Here is a 22952-nt window from a genome sequence, read left to right as displayed (position 1 = left end):
TGCGTATCTTATTTTAACTCGTTCAAGCCCAAACATGATTTTTTTTTTGTTTATTTTTTTTCAGACAAGCAGTCTCAGGTATTTATGTTTTTACTCTTTTCCCAAGTATTCTGCTAAAGAAGGGTCAAAAAATGGCTGGTAGCAACTAATTGATTACTTTGGGTTATTAAATACTAAAGAACAATTTAGGCATTGAAGTAATAAAATAACAATTGAAATAACAATTGGTACTAACGTACTGCAGTAACCGATTACTCAAAACTAATCAGTTACTAAAGTAATTACTAAAGCCTGAAACATCCATCCAGCCATCATCTTGACCGCTTAACCGTGTGAGGGTCGCGGCGTGAATGAAGTAAGAAAAAATGGGCGTTTTACTTCACCAGAGATTTATTTGTAGATATTCCCTCTCTTAGTCATGATTTCAGGTTTCTTGCTGATAAGAGCATTCTGAAATGCATTTCAAGTAACCAAATTTGCATTTTTTTTCTTTGATTGGCTCTTGGCCAGGAAATGCAAGATAGAAGTTTTTTCATTCGTAATTAAATACTGTTCATAAAATCAACCTCTGCAATACTTTGTTTCAACTTTAGTGTATGTGAAAGGTGAAATTTAGACGTATTTCGACAAATGTTGATGAAACCGTCTTCTATAGTTGTAGGGCAGGCAGTTATAAATGAGAACGACATCCACCGTTGGAAAGGCATGTATAGCATGATAATGCCATGTAGTGGACGTGGATATTGATTGCACTCTAGTCCCCTGTATTAAACACGATGGTGTATTATAGCCGTGAGTCAACCCCCTTTGCTGGCTTTGTTCTCATGTTGCAGCTATGTTGCTGTGTTGTGTTTCAATTGCAGTCTAATTGCAAAACCACAGATACGGTTTACAGAAAAAATAATTAGTATGAGTGCAGACAGACGTAGACCAGCGCACTGACGAATGACGGACCAAAAAAAAAAAAAAAAAAACCCAAATGTCGCCCTCTAGTGGTAGCAAAGTGTTGGGTAAAATACACCGACGGGCTGACAATTACAATTTCAAATTGCTTGAAAAAAATGATGGGCTGACAATGATAGAAAGGGGCAGGGTTCTGACGAATGACGAATGTTGGACCAGCAAAAAATGTAAGTTGCCCACCTCTGGTGTTAAAGGTGAGAAATCAACCTTGTAGCATGGTTAAAAGCTCTCCAAAAAGTTGATGTTTCATGATAGGGGCCCTTTAATGATTCAAACATGCATGGTACAGTACTGGTTTAGGCTTTTATTTTTCTTCAATCATTCAAAAATGCTTTGCGGTGAGAAGAAGATACTTGGCTGAAAAAAAAATATTTCGCACGGACTATTTCTTTGGAAAAAGTTGAAAACCACTAGTTACGAGTGCCACCGTGTTGTCAATCGATGATGAAAAAGCCACCCTGGCCAAAGCCAGTTGAGCTTCTTTTACTGGTGAACAAAAAAGCAAGGCTTCCCACAGAAGTAGCCAAGGTCACATGACAGCGACGGCGCTTCTAGCCAACAGCACAGAGCAGAGCAGCAGGCTCGCTGTCACCGGCTGACACTCTCAGATGCTAACGCCCCTCTTGGGGGTCGAATCCCAACCCGCATCCCCGCTGTTGTGTTTTTTTTTTTCAAAAGGTTGTCAGCGAGCTTTGACTGCCTTTTTTTCCCCACCATCTCCCTTTCCAGAGTAAACTGTTAATACGCGATCCAGCAGGCTTAAAAAAGAGATTGCTGACTACTCTGTCCTCCAAAGCTCCCCAGAGGGGATGCTACTAAGTAAATTTAAAGCACAGATCTGGATGCTGATGCCTTGTCTCTGTAAGGAGACAAGAACTTAAAAGGTTGCGCTTTTCTCCGGAGGGAGAGCATGTGAGAAAGGATACGGAAAGGGCAATCGAGAGCAACAAAAGTATGGGGGGGGGGGAAGGTGGATATTATCTTGAAACAGCCTTAATGTTCGAAGGAGAGAAAAAATGAGCCATCTGGTGCCTCTTAGCTGCAGTGATTGCTTCCGAGATGGAGTCCAACAGGAACTGTGGGGGACTGGTGTGATTATTTTGTGTGCGCGAGAGAGAGTGAGTGAGTGTGAGTGCCCACGAGATTTTTCCTGCACAAACTGAATTGGTAACACTTGGCACAGGAGTGAAACTGACCGCAATAGTAAACAATTATACCTATATTGTCTGTATACAGTAGTTACTCAATTTAAACCGAGCTTTTTAATAAATGTTCCCCTAGCTCTTTTATTCCAGGGGCGGCACTATATCATATCTTGGGAAATATTTTGATTCATGATTCTGTGGTGCATCGTTTGTCTAAATAAGTGTTAATATATGCAATAGTATATGAAATAAATGCACATAACACACCCTTTGGGATACTATTTCAGGCAAAACTACTTCAACTGTGAAAGAAAATATTTTTTATTTGATTTTACCTTAATTCTAAGATTTTGATAATGTAGCTATCTTACATCTTGGTAGATTTTTTTTTATTTTTCTAAATGTCATTCATTGCGATTAATTTAGGAAAAATTTGTTAAAATTAGTTGAGAATGGAATCACTTGACCACTAAAATGCTCACAAATTTTTGAAATGTCTTAAAGGGAGTATGTGTAATTTTTCGCTTGCACCCGTGGAAAGAAAAAATATATTTAAAAAAAAAAAAAAAAAAAAAAATATATATATATATATATATATATATATATATATATATATATATATATATATATATATATATATATATATATATATATTTTTTTTTTTTTCTTAAAATTCAGTTATCTTTGTTTTCAGACAATAAAAACTAACAAAAACAAAGGTAAGCGAACATAGTTTAAATTTTTATTGGTGAGGCAGAGTTTTATAAAAGACCGAAAACATTATTCTTCCAAAATATTCTTCCATACATCAGTGCCACTAATCAGTCTATGTAATCCTACAAAATACACAAAATGTACGTATTTTGCGACCTGAATCCACACATAATAATTACAATAATTAAAATAATAAATAAATAATCGTAATAGGTTCATAATAGAAGCAATAAATTCTTCAGCAATTGTTCTTTTTTCAAGCAGAAATACTCCATTATCTGGAAAAAAAGGACTAAACTTATTTAATACTTTCATTCTTTTTTTTTTTTCCTATAAGCAAAAAGCTTCGATTGGCCCAAAAATGACCCAGTCGTTTGAGAAACTCCAAAATTTCCCCATGGCCAGTTTAGCCACCAAGCCTCTGCCGCCGTATCACTTTTGCTTTTCCCGAAAATTCCCAGTTTGTCTTCCTTCCCGCAATCCATAAAGACCCTGAAAAATGCTGGAAAAAATGGCCTTGCGCCTCACCTTGCCATCCTGCGCTTATTTGTGTGTATTTTTAGAGGAGATACCGATGTGTGGTGGTCCAACGGAGCAGATCATTTCATGTTGCACTCCCTCGCTTTCCTACTGCTCATAGTCAATTCCAGAGAAAAACAGTGAAACCCAAAAGGCATGTTTTGCTAGTATTGTTTTCCACAGTGATGGCAGAAACAAGTGCTTTCATCAAAAATGAATGGCCATACAGTGCAATATACAGCTGAGCAATCCCCACTTACTTGCCCATTGGCTCCATCCCGCTCAATGGCATCATTATTTTGCTGTATTCAAAGTAGAAAAGCACTGATATCACATTGTTTTCAGACCTAGTGTTGGTACTTACATTTTGAGTATTCATCAATACCAAGCAACGATACTGGGTAATTCCAATATGTCTTGTGATTCTGGTGAAATGAAAAGCTCACCGTGGTTTGAATGATGCTGTAAACTCCCCAAACTCACTTGGACTGCAAACATGCGCAGTCAGCTCTGGACCTCTGGGTGGCTTTGACCATCATGGTCCAGTAGTCTTTGTAGGGTCCTTTGGGGTTATTGTGACCTAGATACATAATTTGCTTTGCATTTTAGTGATCGTTTTGTGATGGTTGGATGTTATTTTGTCTCAGTCAGATGCTTATTTGACACTGTTTGAATTTCGAGCCGTCGGTGTAGTGCCACATGCTGGCTAGCTCTAAAAACAAAGAGTATAATTGACAGAAAGAAGCGAAAACTGCTGCGTTACACTATAGGTTTTGTGGTTGGAATATTTGTTGTTTATATGGAAGAGACTATACAAGAGTATTGCTATGCTATTTTCCTTTCCACCAAGTCTCTTTACATAGCTTTTAGCATTATATGATAGCATTTAGCTAGCTGACTTTCATTTGATGGAAACTTGGTTTTGTTTTGTATTTTTCGTGTTTAAAAATACAATACAATGCTACACTCTCTCGCTCTCTCACACACACACACACACACACACACACACACACACACACACACACACACACACACGCACGCACACACGTCGTACATTTCTTGCTTGTTACAGTTTATTTTGAAGCAACGACTGGCCTCTCGGAACATATCCTGCTGACCTCTCAAAAAATTGCTGCTTGACCTGCCTGGGTCATTTTATTCTTTGTTAAGCGACATCCATACAAAAGATAATACTTTATTGGGTAGCTTTATTTGTATTTATTTATCTCTAGCTTTTTATGTTCATATGTAGAGGAGCTTCTGTTATCAGCTGTACATCTACAATATGTGTACTTGTCATAACAGTTCCAAATGTTTTTCATGAATGTAACCTCTGTTATCCTTGTCTTTATAGGTGAGCCTAACAAGTTTGATCCAAAGTTCAGAGGGCCAATTCACGACAGGTATTGATCATTTTTTTTTATTAACGATATTAATTTTCAACTACATCTGCCTAAAACTAGTCACAGCTTGTGACGTGCGTGTATTGACTTTGAGTATTGTGTAAGCTTTCTGCCCGGGAGGTGACAGATTGATCATTTGTCATGGCAGGTTAATACAGACAGGAGGCGAATTGCCGGCGGCGAGCTCCGTTTCACCACACAAATCAATGGCCAGCTAGAAAAATCTGATTTGCGCCTACAAAAATCTGTTCATTGCTACTTCCAGGTCAAATTCACTGTGACAGTAAACAAAACAATTTTATGTTATATATTTCAAACAACCCCATAGCTTTACCGTTGTCTGTACATTCAGATTGCTACACAAATGGTGGAGCAACTTATGTAGACTGATAAGTAATTGCGGGCATGATACTGTGATAATCGACGAATATTACTGCAGTTTACCAACTTAGTTTTGCAACGGAAAACGCCACTGAAGGCCAAAGTGTCAGATGCAAACTAGTGATAGACCAATTATAGCCTGGATTGATTATTGGTGCCGATATTTGGCATTTTTACCAACATCGCGCTTCTTAAAAAAATCAAATAGCTGGTAATAAACAAATTTGAAACTGTAACCAGTTAACGTTATAAAAGATGCTGCTCATCTTAGAAACAATATTTTAGTACTTAATTACCTAAAAATAATGAATTATTTTAGTACTTTTGTACCTAAATTAATTGATTGCTCGCTACTTCGGTATCTCAGTTAATTAACTACTTAGTTACTGAGACGAATCACTTACTTTAGTACTACTTTAGAAGTTAAATACATATAGTAATCAATTACTTCTAAAGTACCACAGTAGCAAAGTACTGTAGTACCAAAAATAATTGATGCTTAATTACATAAAGTTATCAATTTCTTTAGCGCCTAAAATAATTGACTACCTTAATACTTAATAACCTAAAGTAATTGATTAATAACCTAAAGTAATTGATTAATAACCTAAAGTAATTGATAACCTTAGCAACAAATTAAAGTAAGTTTTTAGTACTTAATTATCCAAAGCAATTGATTATGTTAGTAGGATAATGCCAGATTATGCTCAGTACCTAATTTTCTAAAATATTCACTTAATTTAGTGATGAATTACCTAATCAATTCTCTAAATTAATCTAGTGCCTTAGTAGCTAAAGTAATCGATTACTTTTCTACTTTGAATTACGTTAGTGAAATAATTGTCCTAAAGGCATTGATTGCATGATCACTGAATTAAAATTGCTTTCTTTAGTACCTGTTTTTTTAAAAAGAAGAATTGAATAAAAAAATGTCATAATTGATTAGCTCAGTACTTACTCACTTACTTACTTACCTACCCTCCTTTCGCCAATACATTATTATACTAATAACATATAAGTACTTTTTCACTTTCTCTCTGACAAGGCAAGCGTTTCTTGATGCAGCTTTTTCTGTGATCTTCATATCTAGTGCAGGGTGTTCCTAAAGAATTGACTCACAAGCGTTGAGGGATTCCAGCGGGATAATGCAGAAGAGATCTTTGTATTGAAGCACTAGCAAAGCTCCCCGGGGGTCTCCTCGGGCTTTTTGTGCATTGTTTCTTTTGATGATGTAGTCATTTTCAGAGGTAATGCAGGACGCTATCTCGGTTCAATCCCATGTCTGCGGGCTTCTAGAAGAGTGTTTTGGCTGTCAGTCCTGCTGTCTCTTTACTCCCTCTGCAACGCATGTCTCTCCTCCATCTGGGTAAAGGCGCCACGCATTCTTTGATGTTTCTTTGGCTGAGAGGCGCTCCCCTAATGAGAACCTTCAGAGAACATACTGCACACACTTTGTCTTGTTTTCACGCACTCTCACATCCAGACCAGCAGCGATGCAGGAGGGAAACCAAAAACCGGAATTCGTTTTAGGAGTGGAAGAAATGGCAAACCCGTGACACGCCCCTTCGAACTTCCAGAGTTTGTGTCGATTATCCAGATGTATACAAAATAACTTTGCGGAGCCATTTAATTTTATGTAATTAATGGTATTATTTTAATGTAATTTATCGTTATGATCATTTGCTTTCGAATATATAGCTTGTACACCTAGCATCCCTGAAATTGCCGCACTTGGAGCTCATTTAGGTCACTCGGAATGGGAGCATTTCAGCTTCCCTGTCAAGAATAATGATAGGATTCAACAAAGCCATGCTATTTTCTGTAAGTGCTTTAAAAAAGAAAAAAAAAAATCCCGAATCACGTTTCACTCCATATAGCACAACGGGGGATGTAGTTGATTTTTGCTTCTATTGAGATTATGGACATCTCTGTTCGACTGAGAAAAAAAAATCTCTAAAGGGTGAAAAATAAGCTTTTTTTTTTTTTTTTTTAAATAACAATATTTACTTTTGACCCTTGCTAATTGCGGGAAACAGATAGCAGGCCAGCCCGTGAATAGTGAAACTGTGTATAATTGATGCCTATTGAAATGAATTGCGAGGAAACATGCTATTTACTTTTTTCCTAAATTAACTGTCTGATTAATCTGCAACCTTTGTTATTTTTCTGCCAAAAAATCAGCATTGGCCTAAAAAAATAAAATAAAAAAAATCATTATTGATCGTTTAGGCCCAATGATCATGTCCAAAGTCATAAATGTTGAAATCAATCTACAACCATCGCTTTCTAGATGTAAAAAGCAGGATTATAGAGGATTTTTAAACAGCGATTGGTTTTAATTTTCAAGACAAACTATGCTGCTCTTGAACTACTTTTGGCGTACTTTTTGCCTTTTGTTGACATTTAAGAGTAAAATAATATGGTGCTCTCTTGTGGCTAATAGTAGAATTGCACCCAAAATGACCTTTGGATTTTTATTTATTTATTTATTAATGAAAAATCAAAATGTGGATTAGAATTGATTTCCATCCTATTCCCGTCCTAATAAATACGGCGTTGAAGGCCCCGCTCGTGCGAGTGAAGCGGTCATCCGCTTTTAACGTGCTCGGGAATCAACCAAATTTGAATTAGCAGACACTGCGGCCTGCCTTCCTGAGATAAGAGAACAAAGCTAAATTGTTTTCACTCTCACTTTGTCAGCTTCCCCGCATCACTCACACACGCATGCTTCTGAGGTGACTTTGTATTAGCCGCCGCACGCTGCTGTGTTTGCACTTTGTCTTGATAATATACACGCGTCCGTATAGCATGTATTTGGCACATCAGCTGCAACTCTCTCATTACTGCGGAGGAGCAAGGTGAGCTCGCTGCTAGCCGCCACCTCAGATCTCAGCCATCTTAATCGCCCATGATGCGTACCCAAGTGATCGTTACCGTACGCTATGCGAACTTTGAAGGATGAGAGTGTCAAAGAGGAGGATGCGGTTGCCATGGCAATCCAAGCGGCGCTTCTTCTCAGGCTTTTCCGATTGAAAGAAAAGCCTAATGTCGTTGTTTGTCATTTTTTAAACAACTGGACCAAACTAGAATCAAAGTACTGTCAGGCATCGCTTCTAAATGGCATAACACGCACACATCCACCTTACAAATCCTGCGCAGTACAGGATATTTTGCACTACATGATATTTTGCACTATCATCCTCATATTTATACAGTTTCTTCCACTCGATCTACTCTGTCATTAGAGTGGTACAATACAATACAATACAATACTTAGAATGAATTGCAAGTCTATTCATTTATTAGTAGTTCATTATTACTGCCCTTATTGCTCTATTACTGTTTTGTTTTGTTTTGTTTGTGTGTTATTGCCTACTTTATTATTTGCTCGATTGTGGAATGTAGTCTACTTGGGGAAGTGACCAGAATAAGAACTTCATTATGCAGTATTACTATGCATATGACAATAAAACTCTTAAATCTTGAATAATAAAGCAGATTAAAAAATCCATAGCAACTGCATGGCAGCTGATACATTAATGTTCCTCATATGTTGTGGGTCAAAGTGGCCCATTTGAATGGTAGAGTAAATGGTGACTGTAGTTTTTTATTTATTTATTAATTATTTAAAGACCTCTGCTTGGCTAACTACATACAGTATAACCAACATTGTCGATAAAATAGGATTTGTACTCATTTTTGTCAGTGCATTCAACAATTTCTGACTTTTGTCTTAATCGTTTACAGCCATTTTTAAATTCAAATGATCCAAATCCTCCAATTTCTGCTTCTCAACGGTAGTTTTGTAGTTCTTTGTGAAACTACCATATTTTCCGCACTATAAGGCACACCTAAACACCTTCAATTTTCTTATAAGCTAGTCACTAGCAGGACTCTGTATGACATTGGTAACAAATCCATAAAATTGACAGGTGAAAAATACATAAGCATTGCCAGGGATACTGGAACATTTTTTTTTGTCAAAGAGTCATGTAAAGGAGGAAAGGCTGCGCACATGTCCATTATGTGTTCCTTGCGCTGGACTTGACTCTCATCAAGACCGGCCTCACTACTTGCTTGTCTCCGCTTTTTAAGGAGAACTTCCAAGAGGTTGGACTGACGGCTTTTCCCACAGTGTAAAGATGCTTGTTAAGAGTGAAGATGGTGAAAAGCAGACTTTTGTGGAATCGAGATAAAGTCGGGCTTCAAATGGATGCGCCTGTGGGACAGTCCAGCCCTGAAGGGATTTTTTTTTTTCAAGTCTCAGACAGTCCATAAAACTCTAGCAGCGGTTGTCCCTCAAGACATATTGTATAGACAGAGATATCTCTGAGCAAAGTGTTGTACACACAAAAAAAGAATAAAGCTCAAGACTGCTACTGTCCTTAAAACGCCTATAAAGTGAATTCAGAGATTTGTTTCAAAATAATGATTGAAGATAATTGCTGAAAGTTTGCAAAGACTTTCTACAACGTTATGGAGCTATTAGTGTGAAACTAGGGTGACCAGTTTTGAAAAAATAAAATGTGGGACACGACAAGTTGAAAATGAGATATGCAATAAATGCTTACCTCGAATTATATATCATACCTTCATTTAATTGCTAATCAAGGTGGTGATAGGTGATTGTCTTATTGGATTAGCTAATGCTAAATGCTAAACTGGTCAACACTTTCATCATAATCTAACCGTTTTCACTTTCTCCCAGTGTTGTTCCAGTGTTTAAAAATCTTGTTTTAAAATCTCATTCAGCTGCAGTCACATAAAAATGTCAGAATCTTTGCATTTTGAAATTTTACGTTTTAATCATCTGCTGGAAATTTCAGCTCCCTTGTGTTTTTTATCCCTTTGATTCTTTTAAATAAAAAAAATGCAAAGGCGTTTTCATAATTTGTAACAGAATGCCTCAAGGGTTAAACGTAATTCTAAACTTTAAAATGTTCCTGACAGACAGTGAAGCACTTGTTAACCAAGGTGTGTTGTGAAATGCGGTGGCCATTTTGGGCCAGTAGTTAGCCAGGTAGCTCGCAGATGGCACGCCTTGTTAGCTAGTTAGCTATCTAGTAGCTCTTCATTTTGCAGAAGGACTTCTAGACCACATCTGCCGTGTACACCAAGTCTTTAAGATATTTTCTTGTCGAGAAGTATCTGTGTGTTGCGTAAATCGGGCTGTGCTGTCTGCTAGCTAGCTAGCTAGCTAGAAGCTCCTTATTCTGTGAATGGACTTGTTTGCTACACCTGCTGCATACATTTTGGAAGATCTTTTTCTTTCTCTTTTTGTTTCTTGTCACAATTTATATTTTTGTGTTTACAAAGTCACGTACAAAAAGTCTACAATGAAAATGCTACAGATAGAATTTACTGAGCTGAGCTTCAAAACACATGTTTAGGCTCCTTAAAACCATTATTGCTATTTTTACTTTCTTAGGAGCCACACTTGACGATTGTTTTACTGGGGGAAAAAAATACAATAAAACTAGGCTTGTAAAATCTTATTTGTTAACATGGTCGTTGATGTTCCAGGGTAGAATGCTTGTTTTCTCCTTCTCTGTTTATATCCCTGTTAAATAAAAAATGAATCATGTAGTTTGTCTGCTCATCTTCATCATCCATACATGTTGACGATCCTTTTCCCACTTTTTTTTTCTTTTCCCAGGAGCCGCACGGATGTGATCTGCTGTATTATTTTTGTCTCCGTCATCATCGCGTATTGCATACTGGGCATTGTGGGTGAGTGTGACACACTGGCGCTGATTATACCGCACAACATTTTCTGATCACACACAAAATACAAAAAAAAATGACACAAAAAATACAGAAACTTCAAAAATCTTTAGTTAAAACCAAATTTCAGGAAATTAAGTGACCACAAATTGAGATGAAGTTTCCCAAAGCTTCTCGTTTAAACTGAGGGGTTTCACTTTGTCTGCTGCACATTTAAAATAATGCACAATATTTTTGGCTGATATATTTGAGTACTGATTATCTGAATTATCAAATGGGGGAAGATGCGGAAGTACTTGCAGGGAAAAAAACAAAACAAGCGCATATTATATCAGAGCGGCTTATTCAACAAGATGTCTGCTTGTGGGAAGTGCGGGGGTGTTGATCAACTTGGCTCCCCCAGAGGATGCGTTATTCTTTTAATAAACAGCGCAGCTTTCTTGTATGGCTCACTTTGCGTTGTGTCCTCATTTACATCCTCGTCTCCAGGTCATTAATTGTTAAAGGATTCATGGAATGTACAAAAGCATTGCAATCTTGTGCGATTTTTTTTAGCTTTTGTATTTGTCTTCATTGTAGCCGATATTTGTTTTTGGTCTAGATCAAAGGTGTCAAACGTACAGGAGGAGGAGGAGATTTCATCCGGCCCGCTAGATGATTCCGTGAAACACAGAGAAAAAATGAGTTGCACCGAAACCATTAGTCCGATGTCTAATACAGTAATGCCCTCGTGTGTGTTAAAGGATTCACTCAGTCGTGGTTCCGTTTGATCACTTCTCTTATTGAAAGAAAAATAGAATGTCATCCAAAGGTGCTGTCAGCCATAACGCACGCAAGTGCTCGATAACAACTGACTCAGTCCACCTCCGCAGGCTTCCTCTTGCCCAACACCAAACATTACAATTCGCTAAAATTCTTATTTTCACAAGCAACACGAAGATCAACGCTGCAACTTACAAGCTTGATGTGATCAGTTGCCATGTTTGTGCCAAATAGCTTGCCGAGTAACAAAGTTAAAATTTCTGTTAGCATTAGCATTTAGCTTTGTCGTGCTACTGCTCAGAGCAGGTAAAATCGCACTGAAGTGATTCCCAGAGGGCGGGGGTCGCCATTTTGGCCGTTAGCAAACATTCAGCGTTGGACCCTCTTGTAATATAAACAATCAGTCTTGTATTTCTTTTTAAATGTACTTTAATTACATCTTAGCTATGCTAGTGTATTTGACGTAATGTCATGACTTCTTCATGAGTTTTTTAATGTACATCATTACGTGGCTGACACCAAGTGACCTAAATAAAACACTGCAGCGCCATTTTATTCTGTTCAAGGCTTTGCAGTTCACTTGCACTCCTCGCAAAGAAGTTTTACAAGCACAGATTTTGATTGAGGTGTTTTGCTTCTTCTGAAGTTGTCTTTCATTTTATTTACTTGTTTATTGTGTGTTTTAAATACAATACTGAATATGTATTTTTGAACGAATGAAAAAAAAAGGTCACAGAAAATTTCTATTCATTTTATGCAACTTAAGGAAAAATGCTAGGTTGTGATACCTAGGGCAGCGAAAAGGAAGTTACTGTTAATTTAACTTTTGTTTTTTCAAATGTACTTTTCGACAATATGTTTACAGTTGGTCTCCGCTGTTTGGGGGCTAATTGACATGCATATAATTGACACTTTTCAAGATTTATAGCATGATTTTTACCCATCTGGCCCGCTTGAGGATAGATTTTCCTTCATGCGGTCCCTGAGCATAAATGAGTGCTTGGTCTAGATCTTTGGACTCATTGGTGCTACCCTACTAAGTCCTGGTGTGCGTTTAACATTTTTTACCATCAAATATTTTTATTCACTTTTTAAATAACATTGCGGGCCATGTCGAAAATGAATTTTTAGTATGTGCTGCAGAAATGTGTATGGTGGACCACAAATGGCCCCCGGGCCATAGTTTGGACAATGGGATTTTTTTTTTTTTTTTTTATTTACTTCCTCTCCATCTGTACTTGGTGAAGTGTCCAGTTTGCTCCTAACAGCCAATACTCGATGCTTTCAGCCTGGTACAGCGGCGATCTGGGAAAAGTCATCTATCCCACAGACAGCTACGGGAGGGTCTGCGGCCAGAAACAAAACACGTGAGTCTTTGTTAAAAAAAAAAATACAATTACGCTCAAGCGTGCACTTTGAAACTTCTTTCTGACATGTTGTCTCTTTTTGCTGACCCGCAGGAACAAAAACAAATTATTCTACACCAACTTTCTCAGATGCATGAACCCCTCAACGTGGTTCAACCTTCAGTGCCCTACCACCCAGGTAAAGCTTTTGATGTGCCCGCCTGACATCTCCTTCCTCTGCGTGTTTTATGCGCCTCGCTCGGTTATGCAAGATTGATGGGGCTTCTCGTTAAGACGATGTGTTGCCTCCCCCAGCTCTGTGTCTCCAAGTGCCCTGACAAATTTATGACACTTTTGAATGCCAAAAAGAAGACGGAGGACTGGGAGCATTATAAGCAGTTCTGCATACCGAAAGTAGACGAGAACAAGGTACCAGATTTTTTTATCCCTTTTTTTTTTCTTCATGAGATGAGCATCTGTCCTAAACGAAAAAGCAAACTGTCTCAGGCTATGTCCAGAGAGGCCACATTATTAGGTACATATCCCAACTACCTATGTAATCAATTAGTTTAGTACTTCATTAACTCAAGTAATCAATGAAGAAAGAGAAAACATTTTGCCACACTGACCATAAATAATCCAAAGTAATAATAAATACCTCAAACTGTATCCTTTTTAAAGAAAAAGCAATATAAACCCATTTCCAACAACTTAACTACTTTTTTACAGCATTTATACAGGTTAAGGTTTTGTCTAAGCAGAAAAAAACCCAAGTGTATCAAAATGCTTGAAAAAAAAGGTGCCATTCCTTATTTTATCACAATTACACTTTATATAAAAACAAATCATTTTCCCTTGGGTCATTTGAGGACTCTCTTAGAGTAAAATTTTACTTTAGTACTTAATTACCGAAAACAATCGATTATTTTGGCACTTACTTACATAAAGTACTAGATTACTTGAGTACTTGATTACCTATGGTAATTGACTACTTTAGAACTTACTTCACTTGGTACCAGCCTTTTTTGGACTCTCCTTTAGTTATGGACAAAAATAAATGAAAGAAATGTAACTAAGTACCCTAAGTAAGTTTTTGGATTGAATGAGTCGTCTTGTTTACAAGTGTTTGTCTTCTTTGCCATTCATCAGAACAATCTTGAGCTCATAAAAAATGAAGAGTGCCCATCCATGATCTTGCCAAGCACACCTTGTAAGTCAAAGCCACATGCACAGCATAGGATTTCACAATACTCCTTCAAAACCACCATTTGCCCTCCTGTTTTTTCCCCAGTTCTTAATCGGTGCTTCCCCAGTTTTGCCACAGATGAGGGGACCGTATCTACACACAACCAGACCCAATTTGATGATGGACATAAAGTCGTTACCGCCACAGACTTGAAAAACGCTGCTGGGTAAGCAGTTTACCTGTACTAAGCAAGCTGATCAGTTGTGCTTAGGCAAGCTTTATCCTGTTTTTGACAAAAACTCTTTCTCAAATCTCAAAAAGCGCAAAGATGCTAAAAAGACGCTCTCACCACAGTGTTTTGATTCTGTTTTCTAATGCCGTCTTTTCTCTCCTACATGACAGCAACATGACTTTTGCGTTACGTGCTAAAGATGTTAGCACCAAGGTCTTAGAAGATTTTGCAAATTCCTGGGAATGGATCCTGATGTGAGTTCACTTGCTACATTCAACATTGATAAATATGAACAATCTTGAATGAAACTGAGATTCATCAAAGGGATATTTTACCTAATTAGCAATTTTAAGCAGTCAAAAGTATTTTTTTGTGTAAGTAATTTGATTTCTTGTTTTATTGAACATCTAATAAGCAATCACTGTTGAGCTTACAAGTGTGGTGACATGACCCAGTCAAAAGTGGCAACATGCATTTTTATGGATTAACTGTGTGTGTAAAATGAAGAGACAGTGCAGCCGGAAAGATTCTGAAAAACATCCCCATAGCATGATGCAGCCACCACCATGCTTCACTATAGGGACGGTATTGACCTGGTGATGAGCGGTGCCCGCTTTCCTCCAAACATGATGCCTGCCATCAAAGAATTTAATCTTCACCTCATCAGACCAGGATGATCAGTGGAAAAAGGATGCGCCTGAGCTCAGTTTTGAGCTTCATTCGAATTTCATAAAATCCGATTTTTCAGAAACTTTCTGAGATTTTATTTTCAAGATGTATCACCCAGCCCAAGGTGTCCAGTGAGTGAATTAGCATTTCAATTGTGTGACGTGGCAGAGGTATGGCAATCGCAATGGTGCTCAGCCTGATGTTCCTCCTGCTGCTGCGCTTTATAGCCGGCGGCCTGATGTGGTTCATCATCACCGCCATCGTGGCTTCCATCGGCTACGGTGAGTTTCATCCGCGTTTAGCCCATGCGGTTGCCAGCCGCCTTCTATTCCGTCGTCCTGTGTGTTCCTCAGGTATCGGCCACTGCTATTGGCAGTACAGCGTGCTGGCCGGAACCAAGGGCGGCGACATCGCCATCTCTGATATTAACTTCCAGGCGGACTTTAGCGTCTACCTGGGGCTCGCCCAGACCTGGTTCATTTTCTGTACGCTTTAACATTTCAGCAGATTCTCTCTCTTTTTGGAAAAATAATAACAAAACTACATGGACGTGTGCTGTTTTAAAGTTATTGTGCTAGCTGTGGTGGAGGGCATCATTCTGCTTATCCTGATTTTCCTGAGGGAGCGACTGATGATCGCCATTGCGCTAATGAAGGAAGCAAGCAAGTAGGTAGCGGCCATCTTCACTTTTTCCCCTTTCACACTGGGCTGGATCATTTCAGAAAAAGACACAATTGACTTCATCCTTTTTGTAAAATTTAACCCCGCTCAAAATCAAGCTTCAAATATTTATTTTGTACAGTAACATTTAAAAGTAGGACAGAAAATGGCATTATACCTTATCAAAACATACGGAGTTTTTGTTCTACTACTTTTTTTTGCATTTTATTATTGTATTTTATTATTTATAAGTATTTTTAATGATTATAATTATTTATAAAGATTTGAACTTTGAGTTTGAGATATATGAGACAATATGAGGAAAATATGCTTATCTGGAAAAAATATATTAATTGTGTCGTAAAGGTTTTTACAACAGATTTTACACATACTCATACAAATATAATGACTGTAACTAAATAATAAAATTATTAAACATATGTGTAATATATTAAATAATTAGAAAAACAACAAATGTATTATAAATGCAAACATGGAACAAAAAACAAAAAGCATGTATAATAATAATAATACAGAGCCATACCGTAAACTAAAAACATGAAAAAAACCATTAAAAAAACTTACATATAGTAAATAAAAAGACAAAGTATTTAATGAACATATATCAAAAACAAATGAAAACCTAAAAAAATACATAATGGAAGTCACCGGGTAACAAAAAGGCTCATAGTAATATCATAGTAATATAAACACAATTATCCCCCCAAAAATTCTACTAAAAAACACAGTATATTAAAAACAAGCAATAATAAAAATACAAATAGGATAATAAAAAGATAAAAGATCTCTAAAAATGAAAAAAATAACAAAAACAAACTAGACAGTGTCACATATGAAAACACATATAGGAAATGAGAAGTCAAAAACCATTCAATAAACAAAAATCAATAATAAAACAGTATTATAATTAAAAAAACATTAAACAATAAAACTAATGAAAAGCAACCAACTTCAAACAATGAAACGAAAAATGTAAATGAAAAACAAAACATACTGCACTTGAAAACGTAGCAAACTAAAAAACACAGTATAATAAACAAAAAACATAAAACGGAAGAACATCAGAACAAACTAATTAATGAAAGAACATGTAATGAACAAAGACAAAAACAATAACCATAACTCAATAAAAAAAAAAAACTACGAATCAAAGCTTTGCATTAATATACATGGAAGCAAATCCATAATGGGGGCATCATAAAATGTAATTTTCTAAAAGCGGACAAAAACTAATATCAAATTTAACATTTTTCAGTCTCCGAAAAATAAATCTACCACATACCACACTATTTTAGCATTGGCACCTGCTCAGTGTAAAAGTGTTTTTTCATCTCCACACCTCAAACAAGATTTTTTACTTATATTTGATTTTTTTATTGATTTAACAGGGCCGTCGGACACAGCATGGGTGCGCTTATCTACCCCATCTTCACCTTCATCCTGTTGTGCCTCTGCATCGCTTACGTGGCCATTGTGGGACTGTATCCTTGGAAATAGTAAATGGAGTGGTCCCCACATTTAACACATTTTGGATTTAACAGACACAAAATAGTATCCAGTCTCTCAATATTGGCAGATTAGCCTACGTAGCGGCCATTTTAGCAGGGGCGATGTTCCCATAAAGAACATTAGCTTAACGTTACAGTGGCTCAGAATCAAGAACAAAATGTTGGGGATGTTTTTTTTGGGGGTTAGGGTTAGATGGCTTTAGACATCTTAACATTAACCGTCTTTATTAACAGTACGTGTCTGAGTAAAAAACAATATTTAGAATAAAGTATTAGGAGGTTCCGGTTTATTTTGCTTTTTAAATATGATTTGAATGAATAAATCGCATGCACATAAAGAGGTTATGGCATTCCAATAACCAAAGAGCACATCGCATTTCACTCTAATTGTCTCTTAGACAGGAAATCCAAGTTACGTATAATACATGAACTATGTTTGATATTACTGTTTCTTAAGAGAATAGTTCAGAGAGATAATTGTTCCTTAATCGCAACAATGTTTATATGCTCCCTCGTGGATATGATTGCTAATTTCAGTCTAGTGGCGTGGGAACACACACTAGGCATTGTGGCGTGAGACTAGTTTATTTTGTCTTAAGATCATCTACTTAATTTTTATGATTGACGGGTAGGCTGTGAATTGTTATACAAGCTGTTGAGAATCATTTGTAATAGATTTTTTTCAGCGGTTTAATTATTTTTATTTTTTAGTAGGATTACAGAGGGGTTTTTTTTTGGGGGGGGGGGGGTTGATGACGGGAGTAATCGAGGGCTTGATGATTTGCTGATTTTACAGCTTTCGGCTTTAAAAATTGGGTGATTGACCATGACAGAAAGGGGGTGGTACAATTAACCTTGTGCTTCTGTTGCAAGTACTATTACTTTTTTTTTTTTTTTTTTTAGGAGTAAGGTGAGACAAGATAATATTTTTTTCAGTATGCTATATTTTTCTTTTTGCGCATTTTTGTTAAATGCCTAGGCTTACTGCACGTTGTTGGGGAACTCAAACACATATTGTGTAGGTAGTAGTTTTTTTATGGGAGGCTTGTTTGCGGAGTGATAGTGTCATCTAGTGGCAGTTATGGTTTTGTGCATGCTCAGTCCGGTTTCTTTGTACAGTGTTCCCTCGTTTATCACGGGGTTACGTTCGCAAAAATACCGAAAAATACCGTTTTTTTTTCCTTTTTTCTCTCTTTTGTTAAAAAAACAACTAAATAATAATAGTAATTACTAATTATTATTATTATTATTATTATTATTATTATTTGATTGGTCTGAAAAAAGAAAACATTGAAAGGAGCCCTTAAGGAGCTGAAATTTCACCCAGATGGTGTCAACATGTCAAAGTTCAACATGGGACGACCACTTTGTTTTCACACTAGCAGGAAAGTGCCATTTTTTGGCAAAAAAAAATGACCCAAAAATGGTCAAAATACTACATAAGAGACATTAACTCACGCGTTGCCATTGAGATCCATTTGAAGTATTACCTCCGTTCAACAAAGTACGTGCGCGCACCTTAACTTATTTTCCCACCAGCTGTTTAGCGACGTCGGGTACCGCCATCTACACCATCACGCCCACAAACGACCAATGCCAAATAGACAAAAGCACCACGTGCAATCCAAAGGTTCCCCTTTGCCTTTTCCCGCCGTCACCGTCGGAACGTTTAGCGCAGCGTTTGGGATAACGCGGCGGGCGTCTCGTCTTCCAGACGTTCGACCCGAGCGGCCTGACGAAAGACTGCGCCAACTCGCGCTGCTTTTTCAACTCCTACGGCGGCGACGACTTCTACCACAGTTACGTGGCGCTCTTCCAAGTCTTCAACGTCTTCGCCTTCCTGTGGCTGGTCAACTTCGTCATCGCGCTCGGCCAGTGCAGCCTGGCCGGAGCCTTCGCGTCCTACTACTGGGCCCTGAGGAAGCCCAAAGACATCCCCGCTTTCCCCGTGTGGGATTCTTTCAATCGGGCGTTGCAGTAGGTGGCCGAACGGATGGAAAAAGTATCCGATTAGCTTCGGTGTTATGATTCAAAGATGCTTTTTGCCGCAGCTACCACATGGGTTCGCTGGCCTTCGGCGCGCTCATCCTCTCCGTGGTGCAAATGATACGCATCGTTCTCGAGTACCTGGATAAAAAACTGAAGGGTAGGCTTGAACACCACAAAAAAAAAATTCTACCATTCCGATGATTTGATTGGCGACAGAATGGGATGCGTTTTTTTATTTGTTTTTAGGTTCCCAGACTGCATGCGCTCGCTTCACGATGACCTGCTTGAAATGCTGTTTTTGGTGCCTGGAACGTTTTATCAAGTTCCTCAACAGAAACGCATACATCATGGTGAGTGTCACGTTTTTGTTTTTTTTTGTGTCCATCTCTGTGGCTTGCTTAATTAACTCTTGTGACATTATGTTACAAATTATGGAAATTCCTTTGATGTTTTTTTTTAAGATAAGGAGCTGAAATCCTTAGCAGATGATTAAAACATGTAAAATTATAAAATGCAACGATTCTGACATTTCTATGTGATTGCAGATCAACATAAATAATCATTGTCCAAATTTTGGAGCAGCTAAAACCATTATAATTACAATTTTTGAAATGCATGATCATAAGATTTATGACATTGATTTTCCGGCCATTTTTGCAACATTCCGTTGAGGGGCGGTCAAACTGCGTCAGCAAACAGAAAATTCTTTGTCGACTTGTTTTTTCACCTCAAGACAGTAGGTGGCGGTAAAGACCAGTTAAAGTGTCATCGTCACTTCACAGGCTCCAAAGAGTGCTAGGGGAATTACGGTAATTTATCCACACTGAGCAAATGAGACCCACTTCCTGTCTTCTCAACAGATAGCAATACATGGAAAGAGCTTCTGCGTCTCCTCCCAGGAGGCTTTCTTTCTCCTGATGAGGAACATTCTCCGGTAAGCGTCTTTGATTTTGCAGTAGAATTTAAGATGCCATATTTGTGCTAAATGCTGTTTTTGTGCGTCCCGCTTGGTTGTAGAGTGGCCGTCCTGGACAAGGTAACGGATTTCTTGCTATTCCTGGGAAAACTGCTGGTCGCAGGACCTGTGGGTGAGTAACGCCAGTGAGCTGACGTCAAGCCGTTTGTTGCGTGGAAGCCAACATTTTGTGGGACTTTGGATTTTATGTGCCGCAGGCGTGCTTGCATTTTACTTCTTCACCCGGCAAATACCCCTCAGCGCATTTTCGAAGGCGGCGCCTTACCTAAACTACTACTGGGTCCCTCTGGTGGTAAGGAATGTTCATTTCAGTTTGTTTTTTCAGTTTTAGACTAACCTGTATAAATGCTGTAAAAACAGTTGTTGAAATTTTTTCTTTTGTTAGTGTTAAAAACCATTAAGTTTTAGGTATACCTAAACATTTTTTCTGGATGATACCATATAAGCCGCACCAACAAAAGGTCAACAGAAGATTGGTTTTGTCAGGTATAAGCCGCACTGGACTATAAGCCGCATGTTGTAACATCTGATGTTTACGCAGACAGATGATGCACTGAGTTTTTTCCCCATTTTTGTTGTATTTAAAACTTTTTTTTCAAGCTTCCTGGTTACAGCAACATCAGCCCTTAACACTGACTAAAAGAAACTAATAGAATACCGCACCAACACAACAGTAGTAACATGTCTGATTGTGTTTACTAGTGGAGAGTGCCTCTAAATATATTATAAAATAAATATATATTTTTTTGGGCTTGAATGCATTTTCATGATTTAGTTCTTGATCTGTGTTGTTGCAGACGGTGATATTGGGAGCCTACTTGGTTGCACATGGCTTTTTCAGCGTCTACGCAATGTGCGTGGACACGTTGTTCCTGTGCTTTTGTAAGTATCCTTTTTTCGCCAAAACGCCTCAATGCTGGCTTTCCAAAATGGACTCAAGTCGTTAGCGATTCGCTTTCCGCTCCCTCCACACATTTTTCAGGCGAAGACCTGGAGAGGAACGACGGTTCCCTTAGCAGGCCCTACTACATGTCTCCAGAGCTGTGCAAGCTCCTGGGCAAGAGCAACCAGGAGGAAGTTCCTGTTTTCGAGTGAGCGACCGGTGTCTTCCGCCAAAAGCAAAGCGATGAAGGACGCTGGCCTTTCTTCATATCTGCTCACGGGGATGTCGCTAACGTCTCCGAAGCGTCTTCAGGGGCTGGCTCAAAGGACAACGTCACTTTAGGATGCACGTCCTTTTTCTGCGTCTTGGTTTTCCTCTTCCTGCGTTGGCTGCCTTACCGATTGCAATCACATGCCACAATGATGATTACAGAGACAAAAAAAAAAAAAGAGGACCTACACGGGCTTCCCGTGGTGGAAGGCAATCACCACCTGAAAAGTGAAGGCACGATTTAGTCTTCTGGTGTAATGTCATGTTTTGTATGCACTTTCACTTCTGCAAAGAACTCTGTGAGTTATATTGAAAAGTCAAAGCAGCCCTGTTGAAATTACTGGGCTTGAAAAAAAAAAATCAACAGACTTCAAAGAAATAAATAAGAATTTTAAAAGTTTTTTTTTTATATAATTCGTTCAATCCCAAAGACGTATTTTCACGTTTTTTTTTTTTTTTAAATCCAGACATTCAATCACAGACCTTGTTTTTTTTTTTGTTTTTTTTTCCTTCAAAGGTTATATACAGATAGCTGCGATTTTGAAAAAAAATGGAAAACATGTCTTTGGGACTGAATCAGATAATGATCGAAGAGGAATAACTGTCACACTCGTAGAATTTTACAGGGCAGAAAAAAAACACATTTCTTAGCTGACCAGTTCCTTCTGCACGGATGCATTTCAGCCACCAGTCTTTAAGAAAACAGACAAACACATAAATTACAAATACAGGAGTGTTTTTCCCTATTTTTCAGATTCATAAATACGCGCATAGTTTTCCCATTTTGTGTGCATTCCCATGACTTACCATTTGTAATTAATTCCGAAGGGGGAGAAGTGTTTAAGTTCACGTCCCTTTATGACAACGTCACGGGAAAATTTGCAGCTGTTCAATAGAAACAGCAACACTGCCATCTAGAGGACAGATTGTATACGACGCCACATGAATACCGCGTGTGAATATTTTAACAGCGTGACGTCAGTCTAAAAAAAATAAATGCATGCTCTCTGATCACACATCCAAAACTGAACGGAAGTTACTAGTCATGATAAATACAAACACATTTAAAAACGTGAAAAATAGCGCATATTTAATACAAACACATTTAAAAACGTGAAAAATAGCGCATAATTTTGTGGCTCTTAAAACCAGTAAAAATCACATGTATGGTACAGTATTTGCGAACCCGAAAAATCTGAAAATCACAAATATATTTGTGGATGTTCTCCCCCCCCAATAGACAGCAAGTTCTTACACGACTTTTTGTGACTTCGGTGCCATTTTATTTTAACTCCAAAATGACTACTCAAAAAATAACTTTTTAAATAAAACATTTTTCTTTTGAGAAAGGAAAAAATGGCACAAAATGTAATTCTTTGAACTTTTAGAGCTAACATGGGAAACCTTTTACGATAGTTCGTAAAAGGATTTCAAAGCCATTTTGGTACTTTTTTTTTTTCTTTGTTGTGGTTTAGAATGCAGTACTGTTAACTGGCATCTGTGTGAAGGTTATTCCATCTTGCGTAGACGTTTTTTAATCGATGAAATTCAAGGACAATGTGAATCCTTTTTTTAAAATAAAATTGAATGGTTCAAACACA

At 37.8% G+C, this 22952-nt stretch overlaps 1 protein-coding gene across 2 annotated transcripts in view; it reads left to right on the top strand.

The window, feature by feature from the left end:
• LOC148416870 (choline transporter-like protein 5) overlaps positions 1 to 22952 on the top strand; it is a 25270-nt gene extending 2318 nt beyond the window's left edge. The window contains exons 2-22 of one of the 2 annotated variants that reach the window (XM_088426642.1): positions 4696 to 4744; positions 10782 to 10855; positions 12900 to 12978; positions 13072 to 13156; positions 13273 to 13386; positions 14107 to 14167; positions 14249 to 14369; positions 14546 to 14629; positions 15213 to 15325; positions 15398 to 15529; positions 15611 to 15710; positions 17114 to 17206; positions 18773 to 18863; positions 18948 to 19210; positions 19285 to 19379; positions 19469 to 19572; positions 20083 to 20156; positions 20240 to 20310; positions 20396 to 20490; positions 20996 to 21080; positions 21181 to 22952. In XM_088426642.1, coding sequence (XP_088282768.1) covers positions 4696 to 4744; positions 10782 to 10855; positions 12900 to 12978; positions 13072 to 13156; positions 13273 to 13386; positions 14107 to 14167; positions 14249 to 14369; positions 14546 to 14629; positions 15213 to 15325; positions 15398 to 15529; positions 15611 to 15710; positions 17114 to 17206; positions 18773 to 18863; positions 18948 to 19210; positions 19285 to 19379; positions 19469 to 19572; positions 20083 to 20156; positions 20240 to 20310; positions 20396 to 20490; positions 20996 to 21080; positions 21181 to 21293 — 2096 coding nt within the window. In that variant the 3' untranslated portion in view covers positions 21294 to 22952. Of the gene's footprint in view, positions 1 to 4695; positions 4745 to 10781; positions 10856 to 12899; positions 12979 to 13071; positions 13157 to 13272; positions 13387 to 14106; positions 14168 to 14248; positions 14370 to 14545; positions 14630 to 15212; positions 15530 to 15610; positions 15711 to 17113; positions 17207 to 18772; positions 18864 to 18947; positions 19211 to 19284; positions 19380 to 19468; positions 19573 to 20082; positions 20157 to 20239; positions 20311 to 20395; positions 20491 to 20995; positions 21081 to 21180 lie in introns of both variants that reach the window. The other variant, XM_088426641.1, reaches the window with a different exon arrangement.

The sequence above is a fragment of the Hippichthys cyanospilos genome, chromosome 10 (genome assembly GCF_059441005.1).
Source record: "Hippichthys cyanospilos isolate Australia breed blue-spotted pipefish chromosome 10, RoL_Hcya_1.0, whole genome shotgun sequence".
Classification (NCBI taxonomy): Eukaryota; Metazoa; Chordata; class Actinopteri; order Syngnathiformes; family Syngnathidae; genus Hippichthys; species Hippichthys cyanospilos.
The sequence above is the reverse complement of the archived record's forward strand: the minus strand, read 5'-3'. Positions and strand labels throughout refer to the sequence as shown.